Source organism: Astyanax mexicanus, chromosome 12 (genome assembly GCF_023375975.1).
Source record: "Astyanax mexicanus isolate ESR-SI-001 chromosome 12, AstMex3_surface, whole genome shotgun sequence".
In the NCBI taxonomy this organism is placed as follows: Eukaryota; Metazoa; Chordata; class Actinopteri; order Characiformes; family Acestrorhamphidae; genus Astyanax; species Astyanax mexicanus.
The window spans coordinates 5,608,521-5,623,671 of NC_064419.1; the positions used below are offsets into that span (position 1 = coordinate 5,608,521).

Here is a 15,151-nt window from a genome sequence, read left to right on the forward strand (position 1 = left end):
TCAGAAAAAAATCCAGCTCAGTAAGCACTGCAGGATACATGCTCCATGCCTGACAAAGCCAGCGGATGTGTCTGTTAGCATTGTGGCTTGAAACGCGACTAAGCCCAGCTGTTAGAATTGCAGCTAGCTTCTTATTGTAGGCAGCTGTTCAAAAAACAAATTCACACATTTAGAAAAAAGCTAAAAAAGAACTTGGCAAGTTTAGCTTATCACTATACATTTCTCACAGTAGTGATGAATTCGACACTGTGATTTTGCGATAGTCGATATATTGCAAGACAAATCTCGACAATGCTTCACATATTACTGAATATGTGTGAATGAAGATAAAATAGTCCTAAATAAGAAAATATCAGGAATTTTGGATTTATTTGTGTCAGGAGAATAGAATATGATAATCAATATTCTTCACCCACCACAGATTAACCCTATATATTTGATTAGCACCACCATGTGAAAAAATGAAACAGAAACTTCAAATTAAGTCAAATTTAGCAGCCAATCTTAGAGAGATAGGAGTCTATGTTTTCGTAAAAATATTGATATTTGACACCACAAATCGGTAATGTATCGCAAATTAAAACTATACAAAATATCGCAATATCTTTATATTGTCAAACCTCTAATTGGAACATCTGTGTACTGTGTGATGTTAATGTTAACATAAGAGCATATATGTAATAGGTAATATAAGTAATAGGACTCACATCTCCAAAATATTAGCTGTTTTCTTAACAAATGAACCACAATTTTAGAAAAAGAACATTATACTGAGTGTAAAACATGGTGGTGGTAGTGTAATGGTCTGGGGCTGCTTTTTTTTTTTTTTTTTTTTGCTTTTTGAGACCAGGACAATGTGCTGTAATTGATAGAACTATAAATTCTGCCTGCTACTGAAAAATCCTAAAGAACAATGTCTATCCAACAGTTCGTGACCTTAAGCTCAGATGTAGTTACTTGGGTTCTGCAGCAGGACAATGACCCAACGCTCACCAGCAAATGAATAGCATGTATTTGAGCTTTTTCCTCTGTCATTAAGCCAGTACTGGTGCAAAATGCATTCTGGGATTTCCCCCCGATGTATCTGTGAGATGAGCAAGAAGAAATTTGAGTATTTGCACTGTACTTGGTGCAGACTGAGAAATGGCTTTACTGTACTCTTACTCTATCTTACCAGTGTAGTTCCCTCAATCTGTCAACAACTATCAGCAAATAATCCAGCTCAGAATATCAGCTTAAATCCAATGTTATACAATGATATATTTTCTGAGATGTATGGTTATCATGATGTAAAAATCTCTGCAAATACTGTTGCAACCTTAAAACACACACACACACACACACACGCCTACACACACACACACATTCACACAGACAGATACACACTGCTCTGACAAGCTGTCTGCCAGCATTTCAAACTCTGAAGCCATACAACAATTTTCAACAATGAAGCCATACAGAGAGGCCATCCATCAAGCCGGCACGCCGATGAAGCCTATCAGGAATGCTGGTGAAATGTTGGTGGAATTGACGGAGAGACCGGAGAACTGCTGCTGTCAGCACACTTTTATGTGATTTATTTATATAAATCGATTTTCTGAAGCTCTGTTTTGGAAAGTATCTCTGCTCTGCTCTCAGCGGAGCTTCTGCTTTATTATTGGTAGTTTTTTTTTTTTTATCTTCACCTCACTTTAGCAAGCAAACCTCACAAGACATTTTCACATGGTTTTGCTTGTGTGCAAAACGTCTAGTGCGACGTTCAGTACGAGATAAGACTCGTCTCTCAGTGATGAGCTTCTTTCACTCTCAGTACCTCCACAATCCAGCTGCTAATCAGGAAGACGGATTGTGGAGAGACTGAAAGAAGAGAAGAAGTGTTTGGCATTTAGTCACACTCTAAATTCTTAAATAGAGAACATGCTTTTCCTTCTTTAGATTTTTTTCTCTCTATATCAAGCAACACCATGGCAACCACCTGAAATACAAAAGAATCATCTGAAACACCTGAACAACCATCTGAAATGCCACAGCAGTCACTCTAGCAACCACCTGGAGCATGTTAGTAACAACCTGTAATATCATAACCGCAACTATAGCAACCCTCTGGAACACCTGACCAACCACCTAAATACCATAGCAGCCACTATAGAAACCATCAAAGACACCTGACCATCCACCTAAAATACAATAGCAGCCACTATAGCAACCATCTGGAACACCTGACCAACCACCTAAATACCATAGCAGCCACTATAGAAACCATCAAAAACACCTGACCAACCACCTAAAATACAATAGCAGCCACTATAGCAACCATCTGGAACACCTGACCAACCAACTAAATACCATAGCAGCAACTATAGCAACCATCACAAATATCCACCAAACAGCTGTCTGGAATATCATAGCAACCACCTGAAATACCATAGTAACTGCTGTAGCAGTCGTCTAGAATACCTCCTTGTCTCCTGGAACACCTGAGCTACCATGTGAAATGCCAAAGAAATTATCTGGAACACCTGAGCAACTACCTGAAATACAAAAAGAACCATCTGGAACACCTGAGCAACCCTCTAAAAATACCTTTTATAACAGCCACTATAGCAACCATCTGAAACACTTAACCAAACCACCTAAAGTACTGTAGCAGCCACTATAGCAACCATATGGTACACTTTAACCAACCACCAATAATACCATAGCAGCCACTATAGCAACAATCTGGAACACCTGACCAACCACCTGAAATAACATATCTGCCAAACACCACCTGAAATACCATAACAACTGCTGTAGCAGCCATCTGGAAGACCTTAGCAGCCACTTGAATCCCATTGCGACCTCTGTAGCAGTCATCTGGAATATCTTAGCAAACAACTAAAATACCATAGCAACCACTGTAGCAGCCATATGGAAAGACCTTAGCAACCACTCACTGCAATCACCCGAAACATCTTAACAACACTCATCTTAATAACACAACCACTCTTGCAGCTGTCTGGAATACCATAGTTTCCCCATAGTAGCCATCTTAAATATCCTTTAACACTTTAGCACTTTAGCAACCACCAGAAATACCACCATCTGGAACATCTGAGCAACCACCTAAAATAACATGTCTGCCAAATAGTTATCTGGAATATCTAAGCAACCACCTAAAATACCATAACTGCTGTAGCAGCCATCTGGACGACCTCAGCAACCACTCAAATGCCATTATAACCACTGTAAATGCCATTGCAATCATCTAGAACATCTTAGCCACCCCCTGGTATACCATAAAGCACCATATCAGCTTTCTAAAATACTATAGCAGCTACCATTGCAATCACCTGAAACATCTTAACAACACTCTGAAAACCGTAGCAACCACCATTGCAGCTGTCTGGAATACCATAGTATAGTAGCCATACTAAACATCATTGCAACCACCTTTGAAGCTGTGAATCCTTTAACACTTTAGCAACCACCAGAAATACCACCTGGAACTTCTTAGCAACCACCTAAAATACCAAAAAACTGCTACAGCACCCATTTAGCACACTTCAAATGATATTACACACACACACACACATATATATATATATATATATATATATATATAAATGTACTGTAGGTGTTTCTTCCTGTCAGGGTGAGAGCAGATGGTTATCAGATGTAAACACTCTCTCTCTACTGCAAATCTGTAATTTTTAATTGGACTGTAATGAAGTGTGATACTTGTGAGAAATCAGAAGATAAACAGGTTTATTTTTCCTCAGGCTCTGAGGAGTCTGCGTTTACACGCAGCTCGTAATGTTTACACTTCGTCAGATTTAGCACGTCTCACAGAATGACATTTCCCGTACAGACTGCAGGGCTTTCCCAGTCCCGCCCCTCAGCAGCAGCAGCAGCCAGTTAACAGCCGGCGGTGAAAACACTTCAGCGTGTGATTTAGCTCTGATGATAAAATATGCGCAGTGAGAGAATTGCTCTATTAATCATTTACTGGATCTGAAATCACGGACACTCGGCCTGTGTGGGATTTAATTGAGGAGGGTCACAGTTAATGGATGTGGCTGTCAGTGTTTTCTGTGCATAAGAATCAGCCGGTTCTGGATACTCTTCAAAATAATCAACAAAAAACTACAAAACTAAGCATTTAACTGAGGAAACTGTGGAGAGTATTTAATAGACGATATGGACAAAAGTATTGGGACACCTGATTGGGAAGACCTCAATAACAGATAGATATATAGATGGATGAAAGAGAAATATTCAATGTATTGAATGAAAAGCTACACTGTATGTACACTATAGGTACACGTATTGGGACACCTGCTCATTCACTGTATGGATGGATGAATCGATGGATGGATAGATAGATGGATTGATAGGCAGATGAAAGGAAAATATGCAATATGTAGCATACAAAAAGATTAGATCATTCCAGGGATGGATGGATGGATGGATGGATGGGAAAATGCAATGTGTAGAATGAAAAATGGCTGGATAATAGATGGATAGATAGGTGGATAAAAGGAATATATCGTCGCTGTCCAATGAAAAGCACTTATCTCCAAAACAGCAACTTTACAGGAGAGGGAAAAAACCTTCTTCAATTTCAATGGAAGTCAATGTAAAAAAAGTTTATTTCAGGTCGTTTTGAAGAGTTTCTATTGGTCCGTTCATCAAGAAATTTTGGCACAGTGTAAGGGACAGTTTGTCTGTTCAAATTATGTAGTAAACTAAAAATCTATAAAAATGGAGATAAGTGTTTTTCATAGGACAGCGACGATATGCAATATATAGAATGAAAAAGATACAATAATTACAGAGAAGAGGATTGATGGATTGATGGATGGATGGATCCAAAGAACATAGATTGATAGATGGGTAGATGAAAGTAATTTATGCGATATGTAGAATGAAAATACTATATTATTCAAGAGGAAAGAGATTAATTGTAAATTGATGAATGGATGGATGTTCCAGAGAACATGGCTGGATAATAGATGGATAGATAGGTGGATGAAAGGAATATATGCAATATATAGAATGTAAAAGATATGATCATTCCAAAGAATGATGGGAGAATGATGAGAAATGGATGGATGGAAGGATCCAGAGAACATAAATGGATAGATGGGTAGATAAAAGGAAAATATACACTATATAAAATGAAAAAGATTAGATCAATTTTCAGAAAAGAGAAATGGATTGATGGATGGGTGGATGTTCCAGATAACATATATGGATAAAAGATAGATAGATAAGTGGATGAAAGGAATGTATGCAATAAAGAGAATGAAAACATTACATTATTCCAGAGAAGAGAGATGAATGGATGGATGGATGGATTGATTGATTGATTGATGGATGTTCCAGATAACAAAGATGGATATTAGATTGATAAATTGGTGGTAAATTTAAAACATATACAATGGATGGATGGGTGGATAAAAGGAAAATGCACAATATATGGAATAAAAAAAGAAATAAATTGCATGGACAAAAGTATTGGGACACCTGCTCATTGATTTGTGTTGTATTGTGTTTTCTAAAATCATTTTTTGCAGTGAGAACCATCATCCATTTCTCCTCAGCTCAGTGCTGGGGGTCTTTATACCCCTCTATAACCCCTGTTTGCCTGGTATTAGGCATGGACCCTATAGATTCATGTTTATTTATCTGCTCCAGAGGGTCCTAATCTATTGGCAATATAATGTATATGAATATTGCTGGGAATCCATACCAAGCTGATTTATTCCAGGAATATTGGTGTTTAATCTGAAATAATTAATGTGTGTGTGTGTGTGTGTTTGTGTTTCAGGGCTGCTGTTGAGGAGACGTACTCCAAATCCATGAGCAAACTTGCCAAGATGGCCAGTAATGGAAGCACACTTGGGTAAGCGTCCACCTCATTTTGCCACGCCCACTTTTAAGAGTTTATTACTTCTGCATTTTTTAAAGAATTTCTGCTTGGGGTTTCTGGGTGGTCCAGCGAATTAAGGCGCTGCCACTATGATCAGGAGATTGCTGGTTAAAATCCCAGTCATGCAGCTTGCTATCAGCTGCTGGAGCCCTGAGAGAGCACAGTTGGTCTTGCTCTTCCTGGGTGGGTAGAAGGTGGTCTCTCTAACTCCTCCCAATGTGATGTCTGTTAGCTGATATATCAGAACTTAGTCGCTGCGCTTTCCTCCGAGCGTTAGCGCTGTGATGATACTTGGTAAAGCAGCAGCTGTTTGGAAAGAGGCGGCGTCTGACTTTCATATGTCAACCAGGACAATAAGAGTTCAGTTAGTTTTGTCTGATGTTTATGTACCACATCAAGATTTATGTAGATTTTTGTGAGATTAGTTTTTAAAAGTCACGTCACGTCACTTTTATTGTCATGTATCTGTCTGTTGAGGAGTCTGACTGCCTGGTGGATGAAGCTGTTGCAGAGTCTGGTAGTGGAGGCTCTGTGTGTTGAGGAGTCTGACTGCCTGGTGGATGAAGCTGTTGCAGAGTCTAGTAGTGGAGACTCTGTGTGTTGAGGAGTCTGACTGCCTGGTGGATGAAGCTGTTGCAGAGTCTAGTAGTGGGGGCTCGGATGCTCCTGTATCTTCTGCTAGACTGCATCAGAGCGAAATGTCCGTGTGAGGGATGGGTGGTGATCATAGGGGAACTGGTAGAACAAAACAAAAAGGAAGTTCCTAGAATGGCCTCTGTTTATAGTGGATACTGACCTCAAAAGAACATTTTGTACACAATAGGCTTTATTCACCAATATTTGTCTAAGCTTTATCTAGATATGCACTGATTTTGGGAATTCTGGACTGATGTTGATATCTGAAATTACACATTTAGAGTACCAGTCAAAAAATTGGGGACACCTTAAATTCAGTGCTTTTTCATTATTTAAAAAAGTGTTAAACCAGAATATCTTTTAAAGTAGCACTTTCTGTTTTTTCACAGCTGGATTGTACTATAATGTAGTAAAAAATATAAATAAAGAAGGTTTTCACTCATGCTTGTGCATTTTGGCTGAGTCAAATCATGTGAACATGTCTTTAAATATCGTGATATAATATTTTCACCATCAATCAGCTCTGCTTTTTTTGAGTTTATACAGCTCTGGAAAAAAATAAGAGACCACTTAAAAACAATGAGAATTTGATGGATGATCACAAGCCATCAAATTGGCATAAAGTGGCATAAAGTTATCCAAAAGCAGTGTGTAAGACTGGTGGAGGAGAACATGATGCCAAGATGTATGAAAACTTTGATGATAAAAAAAAACAGGGTTATTCCACCAAATATTGATTTTTGAAGTATTTGAGGTCTGAAAGCTCTGCATCTTTTTTGTTATTTAATTTAATTTCTAATTTTCTGCATAAAAAATGCTCTAAATGACAATATTTTTGGAATTTGGGAGAAATGTTGTTCGTAGTTTATAGAATAAAAGAACAATGTTCATTTTACTCAAACATTTACCTATAAATAGCAAAATCAGATAAACTGATTCAGAAACTGAAGTGGTCTCTTAATTTTTTTCTAGAGCTGTACATATGATATAAAAATTTCTAAAATACTAAAAATTTCAGGACTTAATTGCTTTTTATGCCTTTAGATGGGAAAAAAATCAGGTGTTCTCTGAAACGACAGATTTAGATTTGTCTGTCTGTCTGTCTGTCTGTCTGACTGTATTACATGTGGACAGTGTGTGTGTGTTGTGTTTGTGAGGAAGTTGAAGGTTTTTTTGTATAGCACAGCGATTGCTGACAGGAAGTAGAGTCTGTGTTTGTAAAGGCTGTGGTCTGGTCTTCAGCATGCCGCACTTCCTTTCTGCTTCAGCATGCTGTGTGTATATATAAATATAAACACGCAGACACAGAGTGTTCACTCAGTACATTTATTATAGATCTTATCTAGGTAAGATCAGCTTTAATTAATGAATCGACCAAGACTAAATAACTCACCAGACAGACCAGAGTTTAAAGCAGGGCTATATATTTCAAGCTTTGTGCATTCCAAGTATTCTACAACTGCAAACCTAATAAGACATGGCCATGGTCCACCCAAACTGATCGATCAAGCAAGGAGATCACTGATTGGAGAAATGGCCAAGAGGCCCATGGTCACACTGGAGGAGCTGCAGAGATCCACAGCTCATGGATATGGGAGAATCTGACCACAGGACGACTATAATTTGTTCTAACTATATAACTCCACAAATCTGGCAAGAAGAAAACCAAGAGAAAAAAAGGCATAAGAAGTCCAGTTTGCCGTTTTGCCGCAAGCCATGTAGAGGACACAGCAAACATGTTTAAGGGCGTTTTCACACCTGTAGTTCGTTTCTCTGGTCCGAATCAGTTAATGAGTTCGTTTACTTGAAGCGTTTTCTCGCTCTGTTCGGTCTGGTTTCACATAGGCATAAATGTAAATGCACCAAAATGGCCATCAATAAACCACGCGAGCAGCCTGTGTCCTCTGATTGGTCAGAGCTGTCTGACACGGGAGTACGTTAAATATAAATATATGAAAAAATAATTACAGCGAGAAGATTTTGTGTTCCAGCGCAAATATCTGTGCTTTAACACTGAACGCTGAAACGCTGCACTTTCAATCACAGTGTTTCTACGTGCAGCGCAGATTTATACATAATAAACAGAGTCACGAGGCTGTGAGCAGTGAACGCAGCGCAGACGGCGCGTGCATGGACACAGTGTTTGTTCACAGCTGTGGTAATTAGCCTTATCTGGCTAATATATCAGTTTAAACTGTGCTTGCATTTTAGCTCAAATAAATGGCCAATATTTAATAGCTGGATCCGATCGAGACCGGATCACGTTCTCACCACAAGAGAACCGCTCCAGAGTTCGTTTGGTACCGGACCGAGACCACCTCCTCTAGCTGGTCTCGGTCCGGTTCTTTTGATCCGCACCCGAGTGCGATTACTGTTTTCACACCTGCTCAATCGAACCGCACTAAAGTTACAAACGGACCAGAGTTCGTTTTAACCGGACCAAATGGTGCTGGTGTGAAAATGCCCTAAGAAGGTGCTGTGATTAGATGAGACCAAGAATGAACCTGAGTTTGGCCTAAATGCAAAGTTCTAAACATGTGGCGGAAAAGTCACCCTAAACACACCTCCTCCACTGTGAAACTTGGTGGTGGTAGTATCATGCTTTGGGAAGCTGGTCAGAGTTGATGGACAATATGGATGGAGCTAAATACAGGGTAATCCTGAAAGAGAAAACCTGTTGGAGGCTGCAAAAGAAGTAGATTGACCTTCCAACAAGACAATGACCCTAAACATAAAGCCAGAGCTAGAGTGGAATGGTTTAGATTAAAGAATATTCATGTGTTAGAATGGCCCAGTCAACGTAGATGGAAAAGCTTGTCTGTAGATGTATGTAGATGATGGAAGGGTTTTGTAGTGTCTGTAGAGGACAGGAAGACCCTACCTCTGTCTGTTCTGTTGGAATTATCTTCTCTTTGATTCCCTTTCTTCTCTCTCTTTCTTTTTCTCTATGCATACATAGCACATTTGCTCCGATGTGGGATGTCTTTCGGGTGTCATCAGATAAGCTGGCTCTGTGCCACCTGGAGCTGATGAGGAAGATGAATGACCTCATCCGTGACATCAACAAGTACGGCGATGAACAGGCCAAAGTTCACCGAAAGGTACCAGAACTCCTCTGTACTGTGATCAGCCGATTCATCCTCCTCCATCTGCTCCCGGGCATCAGGGCATGTGGCTCTGCATGTGCTCAGGGTTTCCTGATTTAATACCAAGCATTAGATTTTTCAAAAAGTGTCCAAAGGTGTGCTCATCCTCGCTAGTTAATTCTGCATCTTGCACTCCTTGCTGTATAATCTACATAGGAAAACACTAACAACTGAATTGGACCTTCAGGGTCACCTTACCCAAAGACATCTAGTCATCTAGTGTGGTATAATTCCCCCACACTGTACTTATTGTACAATGTCACAACATGACCTCAATCATTTTTGATTACCCTAATATCTAAGCCTGTCTCTATCATTGCGTTATTGACTTATTGTACAATAAATGGACATTAATTATTTGCGTGTATTAAGATGGAGACGTTACTTTAAACCAAAGTTCTGTTAAAAATTCTGTTTTCCTTTGCTCTTCAGACAGAGAAGGGAGAATAGGCTCCACCCACTCCATACACACCCAATTACCCCCACTACAGTTTTACTGCTGCTGTAGTCTTTCACACTGTTCAATCAGGCAATAGACGGACATCTGTAACTTATGTTTCAACGCAAGGCAAAACTGTGTGCGTGTGACTCTGGAAAAAATTAAGAGATACATACATTTTTCCCAAATCACAATTATAAATATGGTCATTTAGAGCATTTATTTGCACAAAATGAGAAATGACTGAAATAACAAAAAAGATGCACAGCTTTCAGACCTCAAATAATGCAAAAATAAAACAATTTAATATTCATATAAAGTTTTAGGAGTTCAGAAATCAATATTTGGTGGAATAACCCTGGTTTTTAATCACAGTTTTCATGCATCTTGGCATCATGTTCTCCTCCACCAGTCTTACACACTGCTTTTGGATAACTTTATGCTGCTTTACTCCTGGTAAAAAAAATGTAGGCAGTTTAGTTTGGTTGGATAGCTGTATATACACACATATATTAAATACTGTTTTTAAATAAAGTTGACATGTTTTAGAATTACGATAAAATAGTTTATTGCAATAATTATCGGAACAATATATTGCTCATTAAAAACAATTATAGTGAGAGGTCTATTAATATCCATTGTATTTAGATTTTTTATTTTTTATTTTTGCTGGTCACACAATGACCAATGCATCAGTAACAATATATACCTTTTAAACTATTATTAATCAAAAGCTCATTATCCCCTAAATAGGTGTAATTACATTGTATCATCATTTTATTTGCATTTAATGGTCTTAAAATGACAAAAATACTTTTTAGCACAATTATTTCAGCAAAAAAAAAAAATATTGTCTAATAATAAATAGTTATTGTAACAGAATGCAATCATATCCTCACATCAATGTTCCAACACTTGGTGTGAAGTCCTTCTAGGAAGAAAGGACTATGAAAGCGGTTACTGAAGTAAATGCGGACAAATATTTGGACATTCAGGCTAGCTAGAGCAAAAAATTCTAATGGGGTTCTAATGGATTCAAGCTGGAGGCTACAAATGAAAGTGATCCCAGTTGTATTGAGATAATTGGAGCTTTCATTAGCTATTAGCTGAATTAGCGTTTGTGGTCCATCTCTATCGCTTTTTTTTTCCCTCGAGTGATGAAAGTATGTATTTTTTTTATAGTTAAATATTTAGAGTTTTCCAACATAAAGTGTTTGGTTAATCTACAGTTGAACATATACACAAGTCAAGCTTCATAACTTTATGACCTCCGCCTTGTTTTCAGCTCCACTCAAATACAGTAGATCATATACAGCTCTGGAAAACTTTTAGTTTTACCAAGTTGCAAACCTCTGGATTATAATCAAGAGGAAGAGGGATGATCACAAACCATCAAACCAAACTGAACTGCTTGATTTGTTTTGGCACCAGGAGTAAAGCAGCAGAAAGTTATCCAAAAGCAGTGTGTAAGACTGGTGGAGGAGAACATGATGCCAAGATGCATGAAAACTGTGATTAAAAAACAGATTAAAACTTTATGAATATGAACTTGTTTTCTTTGGATTATTTAATATATAAGTCTAAAAGCTCTACATCTTTTTTTTTGTTATTTCAGCCTTTCTCATTTTCTGCATAAAAAAAATCTCTAAATGACAATATTTGTATTTGGAATTTGGGAGAAATGTTGTCTGTAGTTTATAGAATGAAACAACAATGATCATTTTACTTAAACATAAACCTATAAATAGCTAAATCAGAGAAACTGATTCAAAAACTGAAGTGGTCTTTTTTTCCAGACCTATAGATCAGAGAGGATACTTTCTAGTTCTATAAATACAGACTGTAGTCCTGTAATACTTTTATTATCCTCCTTTTACCCTGTTTTTCAATATTCTCAGTACTGCAGTTTCATTATAGAATTACAAAGTGCTCTTGCATGGATAATAAGTGTAGTAGCTTGTAGTAAAGATGCTTGTTTGCTGTATAATACATGAGGTTTGTCTGTGTGTATGTGTTCCTCAGACAAAGGAGGAGGTGATGGGCACCCTGGAGGCTGTCCAGACTCTGCAGGTGCAGAACGGTCACTTACAGAAGTCCAGAGAGGGCTACCACGCGAAATGCACGGAGCTGGAGCGCCTGAGGAAGGAAGGAGCTCCTCAGAAGGAGCTGGAGAAGGTGTGTGTACGAGTGTGTTGGTGTGTTTGAGAGTGGGAATGTACAGGGGTTGGACAATGAAACTGAAACACCTGGTTTGTAGACCACATTAATTTTTGTCCTGGCGGACAGTTCTGGCGGAAACAGGAGAGTTGAGCTGCACATTGAATTCTGTCATGATTTGATCAGCTGTGGTTTTATGTTTTTTGGATACAATCCGGGTTAGCACCCGAACATCCCTTTCAGACAGCTTCCTCTTACAGCATCCACAGTTAATCCCGTTGGATGTGGTTGGTCCTTCTTGGTTGTATGCTGACATTACCCTGGATACCTTGGCTCTTGATACTTCACAATAATGTTGCTAATGATACTTCACCCATAATGTTGTGTGCATTGCAATATTTTGAGCAGAACTGTGCTCTTACCCTGCTAATTGAAACTTCACACTCTTACTGCTCTTACTGGTGCAATAATGTGCAATTAATGAAGATTGGCCACCAGGCTGCTCCAATTTAGCCATGAAACCTCCCACACTAAAATGACAGGTGTTTCAGTTTCATTCAGTTTTACCGTATATTTGTATTTATATTCTCATCTAATTTTTTCACTATTTATTTAGGCTGAGCTGAAGTCTAAGAAGGCAGCTGAGTCTTTTGCATCTTCTATAGAGAAGTTTAACCGCGCTGGTGGAGACTTTGAACAGAAGATGAGTGAGTCTGCACAGGTGTGTATGTGCTTAACTGCCTGATATGTGATGTTATCAGTGAACTATAGGCAACACAATTGCGAAGGATCCTCCAGAATCTACTAAATCTAAATCAGAATGAATTTTAAAGGTCTCCTTCCACTAAAATCTACTTTTTCTTGTTCATTTTTCATTGTTCATCTGCAGTAGCTTGTAAAAGAAAAGCCTCAGAAAAACGAGTTGATCAGAGAGATGTAAAGTGTCGTCGTCAACCGGTGACTTTATAGCCCCGCCCACCTCGGCTCAGGACCACCCACAGGCGGAGCTTACAGCTGTGTTTACAGATCTAGTGAACATTAGCTATCTTGTGTAACTGTAGGTTTAAATCGGATCTCCGGTTGATTCTGCAGTTTACCGAGACCTTAAATATACACTAGGGAAGCATGGTTTGACAAGGTAGCACAACTCGACACAACGCTGGTCAAAGCAGCCGCCGTTGGGGGGTGGGGGGGGGGGGGGTCCATGCGGCCGCGGAGAAAGAGCTGTTCCCTGTGTTCTCAATGGGCCGTGTAAATTTACTGTTCTCAGTTTACTATCTAAAACTACTGTTCCTGAAAACTACTTTTTTCTCAAAGAACCAAATAAAAGTAATGTTCTCAAACACTGTTCTAGATCAGTAGGTTCTAGTACTTATGTTGCAGAGAACCCTCTTCAAACACTACTATCCCCAGAAGCTTTACTAAGCTCTTTAGGTTCCTGTTTAGGTTCCTCCTGGACTATATATTTACTGTGTCTTTTATTGGTTTTATTGGCATTTTTGTAGCTTATACTTTTTTTTTTTTTTTTTACCTGTAATTTAAACGTAATAAACTGTGAATTAAAAAAAAGTGTGGGAAATAAATTGATCAAACCTTCTGTAAACAGCACTAAACTAATAACTACACGCTAAGTACACGCTGACCTGTTACGTTATGAAATAGAACAGACCTCAAAAGGTCACAATCATTCCTTCAAATAAGTATGGCTGAAATCCCTGGGGGTGATTGTAGTCATGGCAACGTCACACAGCTGGAGAACCTGAAGCTTAACATTAAGATTAAGAACTGAATCATCCAGTGCAGCTCTCTATTCTAGAAATTTCACTAATGATAAAATTACATTACAGCAGTCTGATATGAGACCAAACTCTAAAACCAAATTAGAATAAGGACGAGTGGCTAATTTACCAAGCAGGAGTTTTCATTTAGCCCATTAACCTATGTGACTGTGTCCAAATGACCCTGTAGAGACGTACTACAAATAAAATATTACGTACTGGAGCAGATAAATTAATTCACTTTAAAATACTAGTCTAGTTTCGGTCTTTAGTATTAATTAGGGGTGTCACGATTTTCTAAATCCTTGATTCGATTTTATTTCCGATTTTAGGGTCTCTATTCTATTTTAAATTTTCTTTTTTTTTTTATCTTTACAGCAGAGAGGCCTATGCCAGTTTTAGATTAGTCTATGGCCAGTCATTGGTTTGATTCTTCAAATTTACAATATCTTATTTCAAAAGGTGGGCTTGATATAAGTGATTCAAAGTGATACAAGTGATCTGTAATACACCACGTTATGCACTAATGGTCAAATTTAAATAATTTAATTAAGATCTAAATGTAATGCCATCTAGTGGCTTTTTTTGGTAGCAGAAGTGTGCACTATTAAAACAGCAATGTGCAACATAACAAAATAAATAATAAAATAATACAGGAACAGTGATGTAGAAAAAAATAGAACAGTTAGAGCCTTAACAAACTGAACTCTATCCTACTATAACAGTTAAACATGAAAAATGAGACTTTTTCGGTCCCTGAAAATGAAAAGTTTTTTTCTTATAATAAAGATATATTATTAACTTTATCTGAGAGAAAGATGCTCCTTAAAGTACCAAAACTGTTAACTATTATCGTCGATCCTCTTTTTGACTTTGAGGCTCGAGACCATGATATAATTTCGATTTTATATCGAAATCGTCACACCCCTAGTATTAATGAATGCAATGTGAGCTGGTTTTTGTGGAAAAAAAAGTGTTCCAGTGATCCGGTATAACCTTGCTTTAATCCTGTGGAGGAGTGAGAGAGAAAAAGGATTGGATTTTGGCTCTTTGCTCATTCATATATGCAAACATATCGCCT

The 15,151-nt window shown here is 38.2% G+C and overlaps 1 protein-coding gene across 2 annotated transcripts in view; it reads left to right on the forward strand.

Annotated features, from left to right (window-relative positions):
* Window positions 1-15,151, forward strand: part of fcho1 (FCH and mu domain containing endocytic adaptor 1) — an 86,354-nt gene that overhangs the window by 44,202 nt on the left and 27,001 nt on the right. For both annotated transcript variants that reach the window (XM_022670202.2, XM_022670203.2), the window contains exons 4-7: window positions 5,813-5,887; window positions 9,510-9,651; window positions 12,158-12,310; window positions 12,909-13,013. In XM_022670202.2, the coding sequence (XP_022525923.2) occupies window positions 5,813-5,887; window positions 9,510-9,651; window positions 12,158-12,310; window positions 12,909-13,013 (475 nt within the window). The remainder of the gene's footprint in view (window positions 1-5,812; window positions 5,888-9,509; window positions 9,652-12,157; window positions 12,311-12,908; window positions 13,014-15,151) is intronic.